At 47.2% G+C, this 25,027-nt stretch overlaps 1 protein-coding gene and 1 long non-coding RNA gene across 2 annotated transcripts in view; one reads left to right on the forward strand and one right to left on the reverse strand.

Moving 5' to 3' along the window:
• Nucleotides 1-6,344, reverse strand: part of orai2 (ORAI calcium release-activated calcium modulator 2) — a 47,993-nt gene extending 41,649 nt beyond the window's left edge. The window contains exon 1 of the mRNA XM_072589381.1: nucleotides 6,016-6,344. Coding sequence (XP_072445482.1) covers nucleotides 6,016-6,240 — 225 coding nt within the window. The 5' untranslated portion in view covers nucleotides 6,241-6,344. The remainder of the gene's footprint in view (nucleotides 1-6,015) is intronic.
• On the forward strand, nucleotides 5,987-24,294 carry LOC140491342 (uncharacterized). Its single transcript, XR_011963287.1, has 3 exons — nucleotides 5,987-6,138; nucleotides 20,886-21,116; nucleotides 22,878-24,294. It is a non-coding gene; the product is annotated as an uncharacterized lncRNA (long non-coding RNA).
• The last annotated feature ends 733 nt before the right edge of the window (nucleotides 24,295-25,027 follow it).

Raw genomic sequence — 25,027 nt, forward strand, 5'->3', positions numbered from 1 at the left:
TGGCATGGACAAGTTGGATCAAAGAGGGTATTTCATGCTGTACAACTCTATGACTTCAGGAACCAAACAAGGTAGCCTGATGATCATAAAAATGATCAGTCACCACAATGTTTCACTGACTTGAAGCTGACCAATCACTACTCAAGTAACAGGGGCTTTGTATAAGCCAACTTCAGTAAGGCGTTTGACAAGGTTCCCATGGGAGACTGATTAGCAAGGTTAGATCTCATGGAATACAGGGAGAACTGACTCAAAGGTAGGAAACAGAGGGTGGTGGTGGAGGGTTGTTTTTCAGATTGGAGGCCTGTGACCAGTGGAGTGCCACAAGGATCAGTCCTGGGCCCTCTACTTTTTGTTATTTACATAAATGATTTGGATGCGAGCATAAGAGGTACAGTTAGTAAGTTTGAAGATGACACCAAAATGGACAGTGAAGAGGGTTACCTCAGATTACAACAGGATCTGGACCAGATGGGCCAATGGGTTGAGAAGTTGCAGATGGAGTTTAATTCAGATAAATGCGAGGTGCTGCATTTTGGGAAAGCAAATCTTAGCAGGACTTAGACACTTAATGGTAAGGTCCTAGGGATGTTGCTGAACAAAGAGACCTTGGAGTGCAGGTTCATAGCTCCTTGAAAGTGGAGTTGCAGGTAGATAGGATAGTGAAAAAGGCGTTTGGTATGCTTCCCTTTATTGGTCAAAGTATTGAGTATAGGAGTTGGGAGGTCATGTTGCAGCTGTACAGGACATTGGTCAGGCCACTCACTGTTGGAGTATTGTGTGCAATTCTGGTCTCCTTCCTATCGGAAAGATGTTGTGAAAATTGAAAGGGTTCAGAAAAGATTTACACGGATGTTACCAGGGTTGGAGGATCTGAGCTACAGGGAGAGGCTGAACAGGCTGGGCTGTTTTCCCTGGAGCGTCAGAGGCTGAGGGGTGACCTTATAGAGGTTTACAGATCATGAGGCGGGCGGACGGACGGACAGACGGATAAAGTCTTTTCCCTGGGATCAGGGAGTCCAGAACTAGAGGGCATAGGTTTAGGGTGAGAAGGGTAAGATATAAAAGAGACCTAAGGGGCAACGTTTTCACGCAGAGGGTGGTACATGTATGGAATGAGCTGCCAGAGGAAGTGGTGGAGGCTAGTACAATTGCAACATTTAAGAGGCATTTGGATGGGTATGTGAATATGAAGGGCTTGGGGGGATATGGGTCAGGTGCTGGCAGGTGGGACTAGATTGGTTTGGGATATCTGGTCAGCATGGATGGGTTGGACCGAAGGGTCTGTTTTCATGCTGTACATCTCTGACTCTAAAATAACACTGCAAAGATTGGAACTTATGTATTCACCGAAAGAGGTTGATGCTGCTCTTATACAGATTGTGACTAATTTAATTATATGACAACAATGATGTGATAGTACTGTATGGTCCTGACACAGCCATTCTCAAGCAACCTCAATGCAGAGGCAAGCCTTTAGGAACGGTCTAGTTTTTTAAAACTAGGTCTGCTGGCAGCCTAACCCTGCTGCTGGGAATACCTGCACTTTGGAAATGACAATATTAAAACACTTTATGATGTACAGACAGAGAAAATCACTCATTTCCTGGCACTGAAACAGTGCAAATCACAAGGTGACCAAATATAGGCAAAATGTGAAGGCAGAAATCAATGGAAGCACAGAGCAGATCAAGTAGCATTGTGAAAAGTAGTAGGCATGGTTAATACTTGATAGAAGATCATCAGCCTGGAATGTTAACCTTATCTTCCTTGCTCTAAAGCTGGTGCCTGACTTGCTGAGCATTTCTGGTGTTGATTCAGTTTCAGATTTCCAACAACCAGCAATTTTTACATATCATTTGAATCCTGGAGAAATTCAAATTCAATTACAGTCTATTGCTTATCCAAATTTATGTCAATGATCAGGTATTTGAAATTTTCAGTAAAGAATTCCTATTTTGCTTTCTTAACTGCATTGTTAAATTCAAAGCGCTGAATAGTTCAAAAGCAAAAAACAGACATAACGTGTAATCTTTAAATAGATTTTTAATTTGCTAGTTGGGAAGTTGCACCTGTAGAGGAGATAGTAATATTGATAACAGATTAAGCGACGTCACACAGAGCTCTGGTAAATCTTAGAGTTACATAACTAGCAGGAGAAGGAAAGACGGAAAGAAAAGGTCAGCAGCCAACCAATAAGCCCAGAAGATATTTAACTTCCAGCCATAACACTACGGTGGATAAATTGATGGATAATGGGATAGCTGCTGATCTCTGGAGCTGCTAGCTGATTTGCAATAGTCCCCATGGAGCCACAGTTCTGCAGGAGGCACTGCGAAACTGCAGACAGGACGACAAAGGCTATACAGACTCAAATCAGATGGATTTCGGTAAGGGGAGTCAAAAGAAGGGGGCTAACATCTTCACAAGGGGTATCCCAATGGACAAAGCTCATCCTCCACCCAAGATCAGCATCCACTTACCCTCTGTATAATGGCAATAGGAGGGAGGGTTATTGGCCAGTCATCTGACCCGAAACACACAATATCCAGTCCAAGGAAACAAACTTCTACATACATTATACACATGATGTAAGGAGCCGGTGTTGGACTGGGATGGACAAAGTTAAAAATCACACAACACCAGAGTTATGGTCCAACAGGTTTATTTGGAAGCACTAGCTTTCAGAGCACTGCTCCTTCATCAGGTGGTTGTGAAACAAGACCATAAGACAAAATTTACAGCAAAAGATTATAGTGGCATACAAATGACATGATCATTTGCTAAAACACTGTGTCATATGGTTCTGCTTCACAACTACCTGATGAAGGAGCAGTGCTACAAAAGCTAGTGCTTCCAAATAAATCTGTTGGACTATGACGTGGTGTTGTGTGATTTTATACATCACACAATGATGTCACCGGTTGATCACATTACTGTCATTTGTAGCATAACAATGAAGATTTCTGCAAGTGCCCTTTGAAAGCTCGGGCTGAGAGGTTACACAACTGTCCAAGTGTAGTAATTTAAAATGCTGAATTAATAAGGCATTGGCTAAAATGTATGCCTTCAGCATGGTATCCTTAATCAAACTCATCGACAGCATTCATCACAAACTGCAATGCTGACCCGCCACACCACCAACTCACCAAATCACAAATAGGCAGAGATGAATTATTCAACAACCACATTCCAACCCCTCAGGAGATGACCATCAGAAAATCATAGTTTTTTTAAAAATTAACAATTTTGTTTCGTATTTGCAGAAGCGCAAAGTGAAATAACGACTACCGGAGCATTTAATGCAAGCAATCTAATGCGGGACATCAAATACCCATGGCCGACAAGCTATTGCTAAAACTAGAGTCAAAATTAGAGTGGTGCTGGAAAAGCATAGCAGGTCAGGCAGCATTCAAGGAGCAGGAAAATCGACATTTCAAGCAAAAGCCCTTCATCAGGAATGATTCTAATCTTAACTCTGATCTCCAGCATCTGCAGTACCCACTTCCACCTATTGCTAAAACTATATGGCCACATATTTCCCCCTACCTATGCAATCCTGTCAGCCATTCAAGTCTGCATAATACAGCATGCACGGTCATACAAAGGAACAACTATCCTTTCCTCTTAAACTATATGCCAAACATTTACCCATCTGCAAAATGTAGCCAGACACCCCCACCCCTGTCTCTCCATTCCCCACATAAGAAGGTGACTACACATCTCTCTCCCCTACCCCCAAAGTATGGCCAGACATCTTACCCCTGGGCCCCCAAAACAAAACTTTTGGCCAGACATCTGTCTCTCTTCCCTACACCCACCACCTCCTCCTCACCCAAACCTTGCCAGGACCATCTTTCCCATGTCCACCCAAACCGTGCCAGGACCATCTTCCCCATGCCCACCCAAACCGTGCCAGGACCCATGCCCACCCAAACCGTGCCAGGACCATCCTCCCCATGCCCACCCAAACCGTGCCAGGACCATCCTCCCCATGCCCTCCCAAACCATGCCAGGACCATCCTCCCCATGCCCTCCCAAACCGTGCCAGGACCATCCTCCCCATGCCCTCCCAAACCGTGCCAGGACCATCCTCCCCATGCCCTCCCTCGCCCCCCCCCCCAATCTCTTCCCCTCTGAGCCCCGGTTGTAGTGATAGGGTAAAGTGTTGAGTGAAGCTGAGCACTGGGTGTGTCACACACACTAATGGGTGATAATTTACAGGCGGCTTTTGTTTCTAACGAGGCGGATGGGGATCCCGGGCAGGGGGCGAGGGGCGAGGGAGTGGGGGCGGGGGCGTGAGGGCAGGAGCAGGGGGTGAGGGCGGAGGGTAAGGGCAGGGGTAGGGGCGAGGGCGGGGGGCGAGGGCGGGGGGCGAGGGCGGGGGGCGGGGGGCGGGGGGCGGGGGGCGGGGGGCGGGGGGCGGGGGGCGAGGGCGGGGGGCGAGGGCGGGGGGCGAGGGCGGGGGGCGAGGGCGGGGGGCGAGGGCGGGGGGCGAGGGCGGGGGGCGAGGGCGGGGGGCGAGGGCGGGGGGCGAGGGCGGGGGGCGAGGGCGGGGGGCGAGGGCGGGGGGCGAGGGCGGGGGGCGAGGGCGGGGGGCGAGGGCGGGGGGCGAGGGCGGGGGGCGAGGGCGGGGGGCGAGGGCGGGGGGCGAGGGCGGGGGGCGAGGGCGGGGGGCGAGGGCGGGGGGCGAGGGCGGGGGGCGAGGGCGGGGGGGCGAGGGCGGGGGGCGAGGGCGGGGGGCGAGGGCGGGGGGCGAGGGCGGGGGGCGAGGGCGGGGGGCGAGGGCGGGGGGCGAGGGCGGGGGGCGAGGGCGGGGGGCGAGGGCGGGGGGCGAGGGCGGGGGGCGAGGGCGGGGGGCGAGGGCGGGGGGCGAGGGCGGGGGGCGAGGGCGGGGGGCGAGGGCGGGGGGCGAGGGCGGGGGGCGAGGGCGGGGGGCGAGGGCGGGGGGCGAGGGCGGGGGGCGAGGGCGGGGGGCGAGGGCGGGGGGCGAGGGCGGGGGGCGAGGGCGGGGGGCGAGGGCGGGGGGCGAGGGCGGGGGGCGGGGGGGCGAGGGCGGGGGCGGGTGGGAGGGCAGGGGGTGAGGGCGGGGCGGGGGGCGGGGGTGAGGGGGGCGAGGGGCGGGGTGAGGGCAGGGGGGGTGAGGGCGGGGCGGGGGTGAGGGGCGGGGGCGTGAGGGGCGGGCGCGGGGGGGCGGGGGGTGAGGGGGGAGGGGCGGGAGGGTGAGGGGCGAGGGCAGGGGTGAGGGCGAGGGCGGGGGGTGAGGATGAGGGCGGGGCGGGGGGCGAGGGCAGGGCAAGGGCAGGGGGTGAGGGCGGGGGGTGAGGGCGGGGGGTGAGGGCGGGGGGTGAGGGCGGGGCGAGGGCGGGGGTGAGGGCAAGGGCAGGGCGTGAGGGTGAGGGCGAGGGCGAGGGCGGGGGGGCGAGGGCGAGGGCGGGGGGGCGAGGGCGAGGGCGGGGGGGCGAGGGCGAGGGCGAGGGCGGGGGGGCGAGGGCGAGGGCGAGGGCGGGGGGGCGAGGGCGAGGGCAGGGGGGGCGAGGGCAAGGGCGAGGGCGGGGGGGCGAGGGCGAGGGCGAGGGCGGGGGGGCGAGGGGGCGAGGGCGAGGGGGCGAGGGCGGGAGGGCGAGGGCGGGAGGGCGAGGGCGGGAGGGCGAGGGCGGGGGGGCGAGGGCGGGGGGGCGAGGGCGAGGGCGGGGGGGCGAGGGCGAGGGCGAGGGCGGGGGGGCGAGGGCGAGGGCGAGGGCGGGGGGGCGAGGGCGGGGGGGCGAGGGCGAGGGCGGGGGTTGAGGGTGAGGGCGGGGGGGCGAGGGCGGGGGGGCGAGGGCGGGGGGGCGAGGGCGGGGGGGCGAGGGCGGGGGGGCGGGGGGGCGGGGGGGCGAGGGCGGGGGGGCGGGGGGGCGGGGGGGCGGGGGCGGGGGGGCGAGGGCGGGGGGGCGAGGGCAGGGCGGGGCGGGGGTGAGGTGGGGGTGATGACCCTAGGCCCCTCTCCAACCCCCCTCCACCGGGGTCACTCACCATGGCGAAGCCGGACAGGAGAGCCGACGTGCGGCTCGATGCTTTGAGCTTGGCCCGGCTGAGGTAGAGCTTCCTCCAGGAGAGAGCCTGCACCGAGTGGTGGTTCGAGGAGACCAGCTCCAGGTAACTGCGCCTCACCCAGTCCCGGTAATCGGCCGCCCCAGCCTCTGGCTCTGAGCACGGAGGGGCAGGGGAACCAGCCGGCGCTGACCGCTCCGAGCTCATGGCTCCACCGGCTGGAGCCTGCGAGACCAACCGCCACCCGCGAGACCGGAGTCTGATCAGCGATGGGAAAAGGCGCGCTCCTCAACGCCTGGGGCTCTGGCGTCGGCGCGCGCTCCCGAACTGCACGTTCCCGCAGCCAGGGGGCGAGCGCAACCCCATCCCCGGCGCCACTGCGCATGCTCATGGGGACCTGGTTGGAGCAGATACTGGCATTAAGCATCATCAGTTGGTCAGTATTGGACTATGTATAGATCAATGACCAGTGTTAAAGTCATAGAGATGTACAACACGGAAACAGACCCTTCCGTCCCACTTATCCATGCTGACCGGTTATCCCAACCCAATCTACTCCCATTTGCCAGTATTTGGCCCATATCCCTCCAAACCCTTCCTCTTTATATACTCAACCAGATGCTTTTTAAATGTTGCAATTGTACCAGCCTCCACCACTTCCTTTGGCAGCTCATTCCATACATGTACCACCTTCTGCATGAAAAAGTTGCCCCTTAGGTCCTTTTTATATCTTTCCCCTCTTACCCTAAACCTATGCCTTCTAGTTCTAGACCCCTCCACCCCAGGGAAAAGACTTTGTCTATTTATCCTATCCATGCCCCTCATGATTTTATAAACATCTATGAGGTCACCCCTCAGCCCTTGATACACCAGGGAAAACAACCCCAGCCTATTTAGCCTCTCTCCCTATAGCTCAAATCCTCCAACCCTGGTAACATCCTTGTAAATCTTTTCTGAACCTATTCAAGTTTCACAACATCCTTCCAATAGGAAGGAGACCAGAAATGCATGCAATATTCCAAAAGTGGCCTAACCAACATCCTATACAGCTGCAACATGACCTCACAACTCCTATACTCAATGCTCTGACCAATAAAGGAAAGCATACCAAATGCCTTCTTCACTATCCTATCTACCTGCGACTTGACTTTCAAGGACTTATGAACCTGCACTCTAAGCTCTCTTTGTTCAGCAACACTCCCTAGGACCTTACCATTAAGTGTATAAGTCCAGCTAAGATTTGCTTTCCCAAAATGCAACATCTCACATTTATTTAAATTAAACTCCATCTGCCATTCTTCAGTTCATTGGCCCATTTGATCAAGATTCCAGGATCAATTATCAGTATTAGATATATATTTAGGATCAATGGTCAGTATTGGACTATATATAGGATCAATGGTCAGTATTGGACTATATATAGGATCAATGGTCAGTATTAGACTAAATATAGGATCAGTGGTCAGTATTGGATATATAAATAAAGGACCAATGGTCAGTATTGGACAATATATCAGATCAATGTTCAGTATTAGACTATATATAGGATCAATGATCAGTATTGGACTATACACAGGATCAATGGTCAGCATTAGACTGTTTATAGGATCCCTTATCAGTATTAGACTATATATATAGGATCAATGATCAGTATTGGACTATATATAGGATCAATGATCAGTACTAAACTATAAATAGGATCAGTGATAGTATTGGATATATACAGAAATCAATGGTCTGTATTGGACTATATACAGAGGAACCTCGATTAACTCGCATTTGATTATCCAAATATCAGATTATCCAGCACGATTGCAAGGTCTCGATGCTTGGCTCAACTATGTTATCCAGCATTTGATTATCCGGAATTCGATTAACTGAACAAAATACTCCCTGCCCATGTCCTTTGGATAATCGAGGTTCCTCTGTATAGGATCAATGGTCAGCATTGAACTATATATAGGATCAATAATCAGTATTGGATATATACAGAAATCAATGGTCAGTATTGGACTTGAAATGAGATAAATGAGCATGGGGAGGCGATGGCCTAGTGGTATTATCGTTCAGTTATTAATCCAGAAACCAGAATAATATTCTGGGGACCTGAGTTCGAATCCCGCCGTGGCAGATGGTGGAATTTGAATTCACTAAAAACCATTGTCAATTGTCAGAAAACCCCATCTGGCTCATTAATGTCCTTTAGGGAAGGAAATCTGCCATCCTTACCTGGTCTGGCCTACATGTGACTCCAGAGCAATATGGTTGATTCTCAACTGTCCTCTGACATGGCTTTCAACCCACTCAGTTGTATCAATAGCTAGAAAGTCACAACAAAGAAGTTATGCTGGACGGACCACCTGGCATCGACCTTAGAACTGGAAAAGACAACAGCAAAAACGCAAACAGCCCTGACGACCATGCAAAGTCCTCCTCACTAACATCTGGGAGCTCGTGCTGAAATTAGGATACCCAGTTTGGGTTTCGCCAGGGTCACTCAGCTCCTGATCTCATTATAGCCTTGGTTCAAGCATGGACAAAACAGCTGAATTCCAGAGGTGAAGTGAGAATGACAGTCCTCAACATCAAGGCCACATTTGACTGAGTATGGCATCAAGGAGCCCTGGCAAAACAGGATCAATGGGTATCAGGGGATAAACACTCCCCTGGTGAGAGTCATACCTGGCACAAAGGAAGATGTTTGTGGTTGTGGAGGGTCAGACATCTCAGCTCCAGGACATGTCCGCGGGAGTCCCTCATGGTAGTGCCCTGGACCTAACCATCTTCAGCTGCTTCATCAATGACCTTCCCTCTGTCATAAGGTCAGAAGTGGGGATGTTTGCTGATGATTGCACAGTGTTCAGCACCATTTGCGAATCCTCAGATACTGAAGCAGTCCATGCTCAAATGCAATAAGATCTGGACAATATCCAGGCTTGGGCCAACAAGTGGCAAGTAACATTTGCGCCACACAAATGCTAGACAATGACTATCGCCAATAAGGGACACTCTAACCACTGCCCCTTGACATTCAACGGTATTACCATCACCGAAGCCCCCACTGTCAACATCCTTGGGATTACCATTGACCAGAAACTCAACTGCACTCACCACATAAACACAGTGGCTCCAAGAGCAGGTCAGAGACTAGGGATACTGCAGCGAGTAACTCACCTCCTGACACCTCAAAGTCAATTCACCATCTGCAAGGCACAAGTCAGGAGTGTGACGGAATACTCCCCAGTTGCCTGGATGGATTCAGCTCCAACAACACTCAAGAAGCTTGACACCATCCAGGACAAAGCAACCTGCTTGATAGGCACCACATTACAGACATCCACTTTCTCCACCACCAGTGCTCAGTAGCAGCAGTGTGTACTATCTACAAGATGCATTGCAGAAATTCACCAAAGATCCTTAGACAGCACCTTCCAAACCCATGACCACTTCCACAAGGGCAGCAGGTACTTGGGAACACCACCATTTGTATGTTCCCCCCAAGCCACTCGCCACCCTGACTTGGAAATATACCACCGCTCCTTCACAGTGGTTAGGTCAAAATCCTGGAATTCCCTCCCTACTGGCATTGTGGGTCAACCCACAGCAAGTGGACTGCAGCAATACAAGAAGGCAGCTCACCACCACCTTCTCAAGGGCAAATAGGGATGGGCTATCAATGCTGGCCAGCCAGCGACACTCAAGTCCCACAAATGCATAAAAAAACACAGTATTGGCTATATACAGAAATCAATGGTCAGTATTGGATATACAGACATGGATATATATAGGATCATTGATCAATATTACACTCTATACACAAATCAATGGTCTGTATTGGATATGTAGAGATAAAACTGAAGTGTTATATCTGAATGCATGCAGTATAAGGAATAAGGAAAATGAGCTTGTGGCGCAGATCAAAATGAGCAGGTATGATGTAGCAGGCATCATGGATACGTGGCTGCAAGGGATCAGGAATGAGAGTAAGGATGTACATCCTATTAAAAGGATAGGAGAAAGTGAGGACTGCAGATGCTGGAGATCAGAGTCAAAAAGGTGAGTTGTTGTCTGAGAGTGGCTGTTGGTTTGTGTGCTGTTATGAGTCCTAGTGGTCGCAGTAGTCTGGCTGTCAGTTCAGAAATGTTTTTGATGTATGGTAATGTGGCAAATACATTGTAGAGATGTTCTTCCTCTTTTTGCAGTTCTGGTGTACTGCAGTGTGTTGTGGTCCTTTTGAACAGTGTCTTGATGCAACTACTTTTGTGTGTGTTGGGGTGGTTGCTTTCGTAGTTTAGCAGGAAAAGCATAGCTGGTTCATCAGGAAGATGAAGAGCTGATGTTTGAAATGTCAACTGTCCTGCTGCTTGAAGCCTGACCGGCTGTGCTTTTCCAGCACCACACTTTTTGACTACCAAAAAGATAGGCAGGTGGGCAGGGGGGGTGGGGTTCCCTTATTAGTAAGAAATGAAATTAAATCCATAGTAAGAAACAAAGTAGGGTCAGATGGTATAGAATCTGTGTGTGTAGAATTCAGGAACTACAAAGGTTAAAAAAACATAGTTGGAGTTATGTCCAGGCCACCAAACAGTAGTCAGGAGCAGCTTTTGGTGGAGCCCACTAAGGAACAGGCAATACTGGATTTAGTGTTGTGCAATGAGGCAGACTTAATGAGGGAGCTTAAGGTAGAGGAACCCTTAGGAGACAATGATCACAATGTGATTGAATTTACTCTGCAATTTGAGAGGGAGAAGATAGAATCAGGGGTAATGTTATTACAGCTGAATAAAGGCAACCACAGAGGCATGAGGGAGGAGCTGGGTAGAATTGACTGGGAAAGGAGCCCTGCAGGAAAGACAATGGAACAGCAATGGCAGGAGTTTCTGGGAATATTTCAGGAGACACAGCAGAGATTCATTCGGAGGAAAAAGAAGCATGGTAGAGGGAGGATGAGGCAACTACTCCTGACGAGGGAAGTCAGGGATAGCATAAAAGCAACAGAGAAAGCATATAATGTGGTGAAGGGCAGTAGGAAACCAGAAGATTGGAAAGCTTACAAAGACCAACAGAGAGCAACAAAAAAAATGAGGGAGAAGGTTAAGTATAGGGGTAAGATAGCCAGGAATATTTCGGAAGAATGTAAGAGTTTCTTTAGATATATAACAGGCAAAAGAGAGGCAAAAGTGGACATTGAGCCATTAGAGAATGACAATGGAGAGGTAGCAGTGGGGAACAAAGAAGTGGCTGAGGAACTGAATAATTACTTCATAGTGGAAGACACCAGTAATATTCCAAAAATTCAAGAGAGTGAGGGGGCAGAGATGAGTATGGTGGCCATCACCAAGGCGAAGGTACTCGAAAAACCGAATTACCCGAAGGTGGATAAATCAGCTGGACCAGATGGACTGCACCCCAGAGTTCTAAGGGAGATAGCTAAAGAGATAGTGGGAGCGTTAGTGGTGACCTTTCAGGAATTACTAGAATCAGGAAGGGTCCCAGAGGGCTGAAAAATCACTAACATGACACCTTACTGTGACTATATACACAATTTGGGAGAAGATTTGTAGCTTGGGTGCTCGTTGTTGTGGTTCTGTTCACCGAGCTGGGAATTTGTGTTGCAGACGTTTCGTCCCCTGTCTAGGTGACATCCTCAGTGTTTGGGAGCCTCCTGTGAAGCGCTTCTGTGATGTTTCCTCCGGCATTTATTGTGATTTGTACCTACCGCTTCTGGTTGTCAGTTCCAGCTGTCCATTGCAGTGGCCGGTATATTGGGTCCAGGTCGATGTGCTTATTGGTTGAATCTGTGAATGAGTGCCATGCCTCTAGGAATTCCCTGGCTGGTCTCTATTTGGCTTATTTGGCTTGTCCTATAATAGTAGTGTTGTCCCAGTCGAACTCATGTTGCTTGTCATCTGAGTGTGTGGCTACTAAGGATAGCTGGTCATGCCGTTTCGTGGCTAGTTGGTGTTCATGGATGTGGATCGTTAGCTGTCTTCCTGTTTGTCCTATGTAGTGTTTTGTGCAGTCCTTGCATGGGATTTTGTACACTACATTGGTTTTGCTCATGTTGGATATTGGGTCCTTTGTTCTGGTGAGTTGTTGTCTGAGAGTGGTTGTTGGTTTGTGTGCTGTTATGAGTCCTAGTGGTCGCAGTAGTCTGGCTGTCAGTTCAGAAATGTTTTTAATGTATGGTAATGTGGCAAATACATTGTAGAGGTGTTCTTCCTCTTTTTGCAGTTCTGGTGTACTGCAGTGTGTTGTGGTCCTTTTGAACAGTGTCTTGATGCAACTACTTTTGTGTATGTTGGGGTGGTTGCTTTCATAGTTCAGGACTTGGTCTGTGTGTGTGGATTTCCTGTATACCTTTGTGGTGAATTCTCCATTAGGTGTTCTCTGTACCATCACGTCTAGGAATGGGAGTTGGTTGTCCTTTTCTTCCTCTCTAGTGAATCGGATTCCTGTGAGTGTGGCGTTGATGATCCGGTGTGTGTTCTCTATTTCTGTGTTTTTAATGATTACAAAGATGTCATCCACATATCTGACCCAGAGGTTGAATTTGCGGTAAGACTGTTTGTTCTAACCTTTGCATTACCGCTTCTGCTATGAATCCAGAGATGGGTGAGCCCATGGGTGTCCCGTTGATTTGTTCATATACTTGGTTGTTGAATGTGAAGTGAGTTGTGAGGCACAGGTCCAGTAGTTTGAGTATGCAGTCTTTGTTGATAGGTTCCCCGTCCTGTTGTCTGTTCTGTATGTCCAGCAGGTTGGCTATTGTTTCTCTGGCAAGGATTTTGTCGATAGAGGTGAACAGTGCCGTTACATCGAATGAGACCATAGTTTCTTCCTTGTCTATGTGTATATTTCTGATGATGTCCAAGAATTCCTGTGTCGACTGTGTAGAGTGTCTGGATCCGCTGATCAGGTGTTTGAGTTTCTGCTGTAGTTCTTTAGCCAGTTTGTGTGATGGTGTCCCTGGTAGTTATACTGTGGGTCTGAGTGGGATGTCTGGTTTGTGCACTTTAGGTAGTCCATAGAATCTGGGGGTGTTGTTGCTTTCAGGTTTCATTCTTTGTAGGTCAAACTTGGTTATCTGTCTGTGTTTTGTAGGTTCCTCAGTGTTGTTTATCCTATTGGTGAGCTGTGGGGTGGGGTCAAACTCCCTCTTTTGGTAGGTGTTGGTATCTGCAAGTAGTTGTTGTGCTTTTTGGATGTAGTCTGCTTTGTCCAGGATGACCGTCATTCTGCCTTTGTCTGCTGGTAGTATGATTATGTTCTTGTCATTTCTTAGTGTTTTTAGTGCTTCCCTCTCCTTGGTGTTGAGGTTATGTGTCTGTCTTTTCCTTGTTATCAGAGGTACGATACTTTGTCTCACTGTTTGTTGTTGAAAATGTGTTGCTGGAAAAGCGCAGCAGGTCAGGCAGCATCCAAGGAGCAGGAGAATTGACGTTTCGGGCATGAGCCCTTCTTCAGGAATGAGGAAAGTGAGTCCAGCAGGCTAAGATAAAAGGTAGGGAGGAGGGACTTGGGGGAGGGGCGTTGGAGCGGATGAAAAGGTGGGGGGTGGTGCCAGTGTAGCTGCGGAAGATGGACTGTTCCACATATCCTACGAAGAAGCAGGCATAGCTGGGGCCCATGTGGGTGCCCATGGCTACTCCTTTGGTTTGGAGGAAGTGGGAGGATTGGAAAGAGAAGTTGTTCAGGGTGAGGACCAGTTCAGTCAGTCGAAGGAGGGTGTCAGTGGAAGGGTACTGGTTGGGTTGGCGGGAAAGGGAGAAGCAGAGGGCTTTGAGGCCTTCGTGATGGGGATTGGAGGTGTATAGGGACTGGATGTCCATGGTGAAGATAAGGTGTTGGGGACCGGGGAAGCTAAAATCATGGAGGAGGTGGAGGGCGTGGGTGGTATCCCGAACGTAGGTGGGGAGTTCTTGGACTAAGGGGGACAGGACCGTGTCGAGGTATGCAGAGAGGAGTTCGGTGGGGCAGGAGCAGGCTGAGACAATGGGTCGGCCGGGGCAGTCAGGTTTGTGGATTTTGGGCAGGATGTAGAAATGGGCGATGCGGGGTTGTGGGACTATGAGGTTGGAGGCGGTGGATGGGAGATCTCCTGAGGTGATGAGGTTATTGGATGGTCTGGGAGATGATGGTTTGGTGGTGGGAGGTGGGGTCATGGTCAAGGGGGCAATAGGAGGAGGTGTCCGCGAGCTGGTGTTTAGCCTCAGCGGTGTAAAGGTCGGTGCGCCAAACTATTACTGCGCCTCCCTTGTCTGCCGGTTTGATAGTGAGGTTGGGGTTGGAACGGAGGAAGTGGAGGGCTGCATGTTCCGAGCGTGAGAGGTTGGAGTGGGTGAGAGGGGTGGAGAGGTTGAGGCGGTTAATGTCGCGGCGGCAGTTGGCTATGAAGAGAGCGAGGGCAGGTAAGAGGCCAGCACGGGGTGTCCAGGTGGATGGGGTGTGTTGGAGGCGGGAGAAGGGGTCGTGAGAGGGTGGGCGAGAATTCTGGTTGAAGAAGTAGGCGTGGAGGTGAAGACGGCGGAAGAATTGTTCGATGTCTTGCCATGTGTTGAACTCGTTAATCCCAGAGCGTAGGGGAATGAAGCTCCTCCCCCAAGTCCTTCTTCCCTACCTTTTATCTTAGCCTGCTGGACACACTTTCCTCATTCCTGAAGAAGGGCTCATACCCGAAACGTCGATTCTCCTGCTCATTGCTGCCTGACCTGCTGCTCTTTTCCAGCAACACATTTTCAGCTCTGATCTCTAGCATCTGCAGTCCTCACTTTCTCCTCACTGTTTGTTGTGTCAAACCACTATAAATGCCGGAGGAAACATCACAGAAGCGCTTCACAGGAGGCTCCCAAGCACTGAGGATGTCACCTAGACAGGGAACAAAATGTCTGCAACACAAATTCCCAGCTCGGCGAACAGAACCACAACAACTATATACACAAATCAATGGTCTGTATTGGATATATATAGGATCACTAAAGCAAAAGAGTAAAGCAAAAGGGAGTAAAGCAAAAGACGGAAAATTACAGACCAATTAGCCTAACCTCAGTCATGGGTAAGATCCTGGAATCCATTGTGAAGGATGAGACTTCTGTATATTTGGAAGTGTATGGTAAAATAGGGCAAAGTCAGCATGGTTTCATCAAAGGGAGGTCATGCCTGAAAACTCTGCTAGACCTCTTTGAGAAAGTAACGAGCAGGTTAGACCAAGGAGAGCCAATGGATGTTATCTACCTGGACTTCAAGAAGGTCTTTGACAAGGTGCCACACAGGAGGCTACTGACTAACTTAAAGGCCCATGGTGTCAGAGGCAAGGTGCTAGCATGGATAAAAGCTTGGCTGTCTGGTAGAAAGCAGAGAGCGAGGATAAAAGGTCCTTCTCAAGATGGCAGCTGGTGACAAGTGGTGTTCCAAAAGGCTCAATATTGGGACCACAACTTTCCATTTTATACATTAGTGATCTAGATGAAAGGACTGAGGGCATTCTAGCTAAGTTTGCAAATGATACAAAGATAGGTAGAGGGACAGGTAGCATTGAGGAGGTAGGGAGGCTGCAAAAGAATTTGGACAGATTTAGGGAAGTTGGCAAAGAAGTGGCAAATGGAGTACAGTGTGGGAAAGTGTGAGGTCATGCACTTTGGTAGGAAAAATAGAGACATGGGCTATTTTCTAAATGGGGAGAAAATTCAGAAGTCTGAAGTGCAAAGAGACTTGGGATTTCTGGTCCAGGATTCTCTCAAGGTAAAGTTGCAGGTTGAGTCAGTAATTTGAAAGACAAATGCAATGATGGCATTTATTTTGAGAGGATGTGAATATAAAAGCAGGGACGTACCTCTGAGGGTCTATAAGGATCTGGTCAGATCATATCTGGAGTATTGTGCACATTTTTGGGCTCCATGTCTCAGGAAGGATGTACTGGCCCTGGAGGGGTCCAGAGGAGGTTCACGGGAATGGTCCCAGGAATGAAAATCTTAACACATGAGGAATGTTTGAGGACTCTGGGACTATGTTTTAGAAGGATGAGCGGGCATCTAATTGAAGCATACAGAATACTGAATGGCCTGGATGGATTAGATATTGGGAAGATGTTTCCATTGGTAGGAGAGACTAGGACCTGAAGGCACAGCCTTAGAGTAAAGGGAAGTCCTTTTAGAGTGGAGATCAGGAGAAACTTCTTCAGCCAGAGAGTCGTGAATCTATGGAATTCATTGCCACAGAAGGCTGTGGAGGCCAGGTCATTGAGTATATTTAAGACTGAGATAGATAGGTTCTTGAGTATCAAGGGGATCAAGGGTTACGGGGAGAAAGTGGGAGAATGGGTTTGAGAGCTTATCAGCAATGATTGAATGGCGGAGCAGACTCAATGGGCTGAATGGCCTAATTTCTGCTCCTCTGTCTTATGGTCTTATATCAACAGCCCATAATCGGATATGTACAGGAATCAATATTCAGTATTGGATATATATAGGTATCAGTGGTCAGTACTTTTGGAATACTGCATACAATTCTGGTTGTCCTTCTATGTGAAGGGTGTTGTTAAACCTGAGAGGGTGCAGAAAAATTACATGGATTTTGCCAGGGTTGGAGAATTTGAGCTACTGGGAAAGGCTGAATAGGCTGGGACTATTTTCCCTGGAGCATCAGAAACTAAGCGGTGACCTCATGGAAGTTTATAAAGTCACAAGGGGCCTCGATATGGTGAATAGCCAAGATCTTTTTCTTAGGGTGGGGGAGTCCAAAACTAGAGGGCACAGGTTTAAGGTGAAAGGAGAAAGATTTATAAGGGACATAAGGGGCAATAAGATTTATAAGGCACATATGGAACTACCTGCCAGAGGAAGTGGTGGAGGCTGGTACAATTACAACATTTAAAAGGCATCTGGATGGTATATGAATAGCAAGGGTTTAGAGAGATATGGACTAAATGCTGGCAAACAGGACTAGGTCAGATTGGGATGTCTGGTTGGCACAGATGAGTTGGACCAAGGGGTCTGTTTCCGCAATGCAAGACTTGATTACTGTAGTGGATAATTTTAGGTTTCATTGGTCAGTAGTAAATACATACGGGATCAATTATCAGTATTGGACTATATACAGAAATTAATGTTTACTATTGGATACAGATATATAGATATCTGTGGTTGGTATTGGACCATATACAGATATCAGTTGTCAGTATTAGACCATATATAGATATCAGTTGTCAGTATTTGATATATAGGTATCAATGATCAGTCCTGGATCATGTACAGATATCAGTGGTCAGTACTGGACCAAATACACGAGTTGATGGTCAGTACTGAGCCATTTGCACATATCAATAGTCAGTACTGGACCATATACAGAGATCAGTGGTCACTACTGGACCATGTATTAGACCATGGTGAGTGGATAGGTGGAAACAGAGCCCAGAGAGTGAGAGATACAGAAGGGGTATGTAAATAAGGAGATTATGGATAGCAGACCAGGGCAGAAAAAGTGATGAGGCAGTAGGCCTGTGACAGATATGTTGGTGTGGGAACATAGTGGTGCGTTGAAGTGGCAAGCAACTAGAAACTTGGGGTCATTTTTGCAGACAGAATGTAGGTGTTCTGCAAAGCGATAGGAGAGACTACATTGTGAGCAGTGAACAGAGAAGACCAGATCAAATGAAGTAGTGGTAAATTGCCATTTTAACTGGAACCTGGAGCCTTGGATAGTGAGGAGGTAGATGGTAAATGGGCAGGTATTACACCTTCTGTGAATGCATGGGAAGGTGCCCTGGGAGTGGTGAGGAGTACTTGGGAATGGAGGGGAGAATGCAGCGTTGGTATAAACATGGATAAAAAAAGCTATACTTCAGAGATGAGGTAAGAGTGAATGCCCTTGACATCCAGGCTGCATTTGACTGAGAGTGGCATCAAGGAATCCTAGGAAATCTTAAGTCCACATATCAGCATAAGTAAAGAAGTTGTAGTTGCTGAATGCCAATCATCTCAAAATGCATGAATTCCTTGCGGTGGTTTCCTGGGCTCCAACAGCTTCAACCTGACCTTCCCTCCATTGTAAGGTCAGAAGTGGGGATATTCACTGACAACTGCCAACTATTCAGTTCTATTCACAAGTCATTATTAGATTAGATTACTTACAGTGTGGAGACAGGCCCTTTGGCCCAACAAGTCCACACCGACACTCCGAAGAGCAACCCACCTAAACCCATTCCCCTACATTTACCCCTTCACCTAACACTACAGGCAATTTAGCATGGCCAATTCACCTAACCTGCACATCTTTGGACTGTGGGAGGAAACCGGAGCACCCAGAGAAACCCACATAGACACTGGGAGAATGTGCAAACTCCACACAGACAGTTGCCTGAGGGGGGAATTGAACCCAGGTCTCTGGCGCTGTGAGGCAGCAGTGCTAACCACTGTGCCACCCGTGCACTCTATGTCAACGTGCAGCAAGATTCATACTTGGGCTGGTAGATGAAAGTGCCAAACAATGACCTTCTTGCTTTGACATCAATAGCATTATGTGTCCATAAATTCAGGGAGGTTATAAAGGCTGGCTGAACCATGAAAGTCCACATCACCGTGAACAAAGTAAAGACTGTTGCCAGGAATTGAGATTGAACAGGTGGCTAAGGAATGGAGCTTGATGCAGGGATCAAAAACAACGCTGAAAGAAAAAGACTCAACTTCTTTGGTCTTACTTTGTAATTTTAATTTCTGAGCTCTGATCGCATTCTTGTAAATCTTTTTGGTCTCATTGAATGCCTCTGTCTAGATCAGTATTAAGCAAAGTGTGCTTTGTGTGAACTTGCATCTGCCAAGCTGATCAAACCTCTCTGCTTAATCTGTCTTAATATGTCTTCTTTCAGTTCTATGGCAATTTCTTTTCCCCCATTGCTCACTGTGGAATGCATTTGACTATGCTCGAGGCACTATGAATGCAAGTTATTGTTGTTAAATTCTCTTCATTCTTTTTACTGTCTGACACATTTCTGCTCAAATCTACAGGAATATCAAAACCATGGCAAACATAAATAAGACCAAATGCACTTATAAAGAACATTCAGGAAAGAACAAGCAGACAGGAAGAGACAAATTACTTTCCTTGTATGTTGGTAATATCAGAAAGGTTAAAGGAAGTTAAAAATCACACAACACCAGGTTATAGTCCAACAGGTTTATTTGGAAACACTAGCTTTCGGAGTGCTGCTCCTTCATCAAGTGGTTATGGAGTATAAGATCGTAAGACACAGAATTTATAGCAAATGTGATGCAACTGAAATTATACATTGAAAAAGACCTGGATTGCTCGTTAAGTCTCTCATTTTTTGAATTACTATATTGGTTTCAGTTCTTTCATATGTAAATCCCAGAACTTTTTTTTTAAAGTTACATTCTCAAGTGAACTTTAACAATACGTGCCATGTTGTCTCAGATAGTGCATTGAAGGTGTGAGCTGCCCTGTGTGAGGCTGTCTGTGCCCCAATGTTCAGACTGATTCTGTTTCTAAAAAAGGGACTTACAGAATCTTACATGGATTCATACAGTTTTTGAGCAAAATAAAATATAATTCTGCAAGTACAAATTCACCCCGTATGTGTGCGAGTGTGTGTGAGACAGAAAGTGAGAGAGAGAGAGAGTAGTGCATTGGGGTCACCTGTAGTGTGACATGAACCCAAGGATTGCTTGAAAGGTGGGAAAGTAAATCAGGCTGAATGCATATTCTGAACAGATGAAAAACCCACATGAGACATATCAAAAGAGGACAAATACTGAAATTAAAACAAGAAAGGGAAATGGAAATGAAAACATTTATTTTTTATTAGGGAACTTTAACCAACTACATACAAAGTGGAAGTACCCAACGAGCTCAGAATTGATTTGTGTAATATTTGAGTACTTCGTGATCCAGTACCTAACAAAATCAAAGTGCACATGTTGAGTTACAGTAAGCATAAGCATCTAGAGGAAATAGAAAACATGACATTCTTGTGAGATACCAAGCAAGCTTAACATGAGTGAGAATGCATAAATATTGAAGAGCAACACAAAGTTTGTTTTTAGGGCTCACTTCGAATGTAGAAGTAGTTGAAGCAAACGGATTTTTGTAGGAAGTGGGATTAGTCTAGCACAAGAAGAACAAATGGAACACATGAAGCTCAAAACCATAATGTAGAAGTCGATTCTGAGCAGAAGGTCCAGGAGCTCGGAACTGATGGCATTTGGAGTTGTGAAAGATAGAAAAGGATTCCCATGTTGGAATAATCAATTTTGACATGGATTAGATTTCATTTCCGGTGCAACTCAGCAAATACAATACATATTTTTACAAGGTTTGTGAAGGTTTGTAGCTCAGGTTGAGGTTTAGGGTGTAGGTTTGCTCGCTGAGCTGTAGGTTTGATATCCAGACGTTTCATTACCTGGCTAGGTAACATCATCAGTGGCGACCTCCAAGTGAAGTGAAGCTGTTGTCTCCTGCTTTCTATTTATATGTTTGTCCTGGATGGGGTTCCTGGGGTTTGTGGTAATGTCACTTCTTGTTCTTTTTCTGAGAGGTTGATAGATGGTATCTAGATCTTTGTGTTTGTTTATGGCGTTGTAGTTGGAGTGCCAGGCCTCTAGGAATTCTTTGGCATGTCTTTGCTTAGCCTGTCCCAGGGTAGATGTGTTGTCCGAGTCAAATTGGTGGTTTTTTTCATCCGTGTGTAGGGCTACAAGGGAGAGAGGGTCCTGTCTTTTTGTGGCTAGCTGGTGTTCGTGTATCCTGGTGGCTAACTTTCTTCCTGTTTGTCCTACGTAGTGTCTGTGGCAGTCCTTGCATGGAATTTTGTAGATGACGTTGGTTTTGTCTGTTTAAAGGACTAACACTAAGATGAAATTCAGAGAAGACAAGTTTTGGAAACAGATGGGAACTCAGGATTTTCAAAGGCTGCCTCAGTTACAATGACACCTCACTTGAAACAGACTCCTGGGTGCAGTATAGAGCAAGAGCAAGGAGAATCTATCCAGGAGCTGTGGATAGGAGGCAGCTGATGAAGTCAACAGAGATCATGCCTGAAGTGGTTTAATAACTTAACCAGAACAAGAAAGGTAAGTTACAAATTCACCCGTGCACTGCAGTTCACAAGCTGTCCCCTCCCAAATATTGAATTTTGTACTCCATCGCATCAATTCTCACAAAATTAAGGGTCCAGGGTATAATTCTCTGAAAGTGGCTCGAGAGTATAATTCCTTGACGGTAGCCAGGCAAGTTGAAACAGTCTTCAAGAAGGTTCATAATATAAAAGCAAGGAAGTGATGCTGCACCTGTACAAATCACATTTGGAGTGTTGTGTTCAGGATCTGGGCACCTTTTTTAAGGAAAGACATTAAAGCCCTGGAGAGGGTTCAAAGGAAATTTACTAGAATGATGCCAGGAATGGGGGATGTTAGATCCAAGGAAAGATTAGAGAGATTGGGCTTATTCTCTTTAGACTAGAGAAGACTAAAAAGTGATCTTATTGGGGTTCAAAATTATGAAGAATTTTGACAGGGTAAAGAAGGATATTCTGTTTCCATTAGTTCTGGTGTCATAAACTAGGGGTTACAATTTAAAGATAGTCAGCAAGAGAACTAGGAGTGAGAAGAGGAGAAATTTCTTCACTCAGAGAGTTGTTAGGGTTTGGAATGGCCAGGAGAGTGCTGGGGGTAGATTCCATAGAAGGTTTCAAAAGAGAAATAGATGTATGAAAATAATGTATTTAGAAGGTTACAGGGATAGGGCTGGAAAGTGGGACAAGCTGGGAACTGGTACAGATATGATTGGCCAAATGGCTTCCTTTTGTATTGGAAAAATCTAATTTAAAAAGCAGGCATGTGAATGCATTTCTTCACCTTTTCATCTATCATAGAGTCATAGAGATGTACAGCACAGAAACAACCCTTCAGTCCAACTCATCCATGCCGACCAGATATCCTAATCTAATCCAGTCCCATTTGCCAGCACTCAGTCCATATCCCTCTAAACCCTTCTCCTTCATTTCTCAACCAGATGCCTTTTAAATGTTGTAATTACACCAGCCTCCACCACTTCCTCTGGCAGCTCATTCCATACACGCACCACTCTCTGCATGAGAAAGTTGCCCCTTCGGTCCCTTTTAAATTTTTCCCCTCTCACTCTAAACCTATGCCATCTAGTTCTGGACTCCTCCACGCAAGGAAAAGACCTTGTCTATTTACCCTATCCATGACTCTCATGATTTTATAAATCACTATAAGATCATCCCTCAGCCTCCGACGCTCCAGGGAAAACAGCCTCAGCCTTATCAGCCTCTCCCTATAGCTCAAACAATCCAACCCTGGCAACATCCTGGTAAATCATTTCTGAACTCTTTCTGAACTGTTCACTTCAGTCCTTATGTAATGTGACATATCTAGCTGATAATCACCCATATTGAATACATTCCATTGGGTATACACATATGGTACAGACATTGTTAGGCCTGCTGTTACCCATTCCAGGGAAAATGAGCACAAAACATGATGGAGAGTACAACTGATAGGCAACTGACATCAGCAGAGGAAAAGGTCATAGAGATCAGTGGCACTTCTGATCATTGGAGATGGACAGAATTGGACCTTGCAACTGCCTAATAACCCAGAATTAAATTTCTCTTTCTTACATCTCTTTTAAGTCTGTGTTCACCAATGAGTGAAATTCTGTTAAACAGTGGCATGGTTACATTTTTACTGCTAACTTATCTCCAACTCCTCTCAACCTTCAGGACATTCAAGACGAGAATTGAAGTTAAGGATGCATGTCTATCACATACACCAATGCAATTAACAGCACTACTGTGTTTTTATCTGCAGACATCACGGCGCAACATGAGCAGGAAGTGATGGCAGTGGCAGCTGTGAAGGGTGACAGCTATGCTGGAGGGCAGAGCCCTCTGCAAACTCAACAAGACCAGACCAAGACCGTTCAGCCCATCATGCCTGTTGCACCATTAAGTGATAATCCTCAACTTCAGTTTCCTGCCTTGATTCCCCCACTGGTCTTAACCACAGCCCTCTGCGGTAAAGAATTCCAGAGATTCACTACCCACTGACAGAAGACATTCTTCCTCATCTTTGTCTTAATCCCTTAGTCTGAGAATTATGCCTTCTAGTCTCTCCCACAAAAAAGAAATAACCTTTCAGCATCTACCTTGTCAACCCCCACTTATGAAATTGATACATTTCTGCAAGGTCACTTCTCATCCTTCTAACATCCAATGAATACAAGTCCAAAATCTGCAGATTTGGAAACAATTAGAGATTTATACTGAGGACTGGGGCCTATTCTCATCATTGGGGCACCCCACTAGTCACAGGGTTCATGTGTTACATGTGTCTAACGTCCTTAGCTTTGAACCAGGAGACCTGGGTTCAAGTCCAACCTGCTCCAGAGCAGTGTAATAACATCTCTGAACAGGTTCATTAAGGGGGACAAAAAATCCACCAGTCACAGCTTGACAACATGAGAGTGTTCCATTTATTCCTAATGTCTATTTTCTGTCTGAGCCAATCATTAATTCATGTCAATATATCTACTTCTAATCTCATGTGCTATAATATTTCTAATGAGCCTGTGGGGGACTTTATCAAAAGCCTTCTGAAAATCTATGTATACTGTATCCATCAGCTTTCCTTTATCAATTCCATTAGTTACATCAAAAAACTCCAACAGATTCATGAAAAATGATTTCAAATTTGCATATCGAGCTGACTGTGCCCAACCAGACCATTATCATCCAAACACCTACTGAGCCCATCTTTTATAATAGATTTTGCATTTTCTCTACTACAGGTCTGCAGTTCCCTGTTTTCTGTCTTGCTCTTTTCTGAAATATTAGGGTGATATTTTCTACCTTCTAATCCACAAGAATCATTCCAATAGTTGTAGAATGCTTGAAGGTGATCACTAATGGATCAACCACCTCCTTTATAAAATTTCTGCCCTGTTAATTATTCCATTGCAATTTTTTTATTGATAGTACGAATATTAATTTCTGTGAACTCCTCATTATTCCTAGCCACATAGATCTCTAGTTCAGGGAGATTTCTTGAATCTTCCTCAGTGAAAAGTGTATGAGGTAATTATTTAGCTTCTCTGTTACTTATTTCCCATTATAAATTCTCCCAATCCCAAAATAGACCCACATTTGGTTTAGCCAAACATTTCCTTCTTATGGATGTAGGTTTGCTCACTGAGCTGGAAGGTTTGTTTTCAGACGTTTCGTCAACATACTAGGTAACATCATCATCATGATGTTACCTAATATGGTGACATAACGTCTGAAAATGAACCTTTCAGCTCAGCAAGCAAACCCACATCCAGAATCTCAACCTGAGCTACAAGTCTTCTCAAAACTCACCACTTCCTTCTTATGTATCTAAGGAAGTGTCTGGTTAGCAATCCTTTCTGGACTTAAGTTTTCTGTTTTACAGATGTTTTCTAACTACATTATAAAAGTAGACTGTGATAATTCATGACATTTTGTTATAAACCCTTGACTAAAGTGGACTGTGATAATTCATAATATTTTGTTATAAACTCTTGACGAACATAAGTATTTTTGTTCTTTAGCCCTTTTTTAAAATATCCTCTCTGAGGAGATTGTTGACTGTGTGTGTGTGCATGTCCATATGAATGTATGTCCAGATTATAGATTATATTACTTACTTACAGTGTGGAAACAGGCCCTTCAGCCCAACAAGCCCACACCGACCCGCCGAACTGCAACCCACCCAAACCCATTCCCCTACATTTATCCCTTACCTAACACTATGGGCAATTTAGCATGGCCAATTCACCTAACCTGCACATTTTTGGACTGTGGGAGGAAACTGGAGCACCCAGAGCAAACCCACACAGACACGGGGAGAATGTGCAAACTCCACACAGAGAGTCGCCTGAGGTGGGAGTTGAACCCAGGTCTCTGGCGCTGTGAGGCAGCAGTGCTAGCCACTGTGCCGCC

Source organism: Chiloscyllium punctatum, chromosome 19 (assembly GCF_047496795.1).
Source record: "Chiloscyllium punctatum isolate Juve2018m chromosome 19, sChiPun1.3, whole genome shotgun sequence".
NCBI classification, from domain to species: Eukaryota; Metazoa; Chordata; class Chondrichthyes; order Orectolobiformes; family Hemiscylliidae; genus Chiloscyllium; species Chiloscyllium punctatum.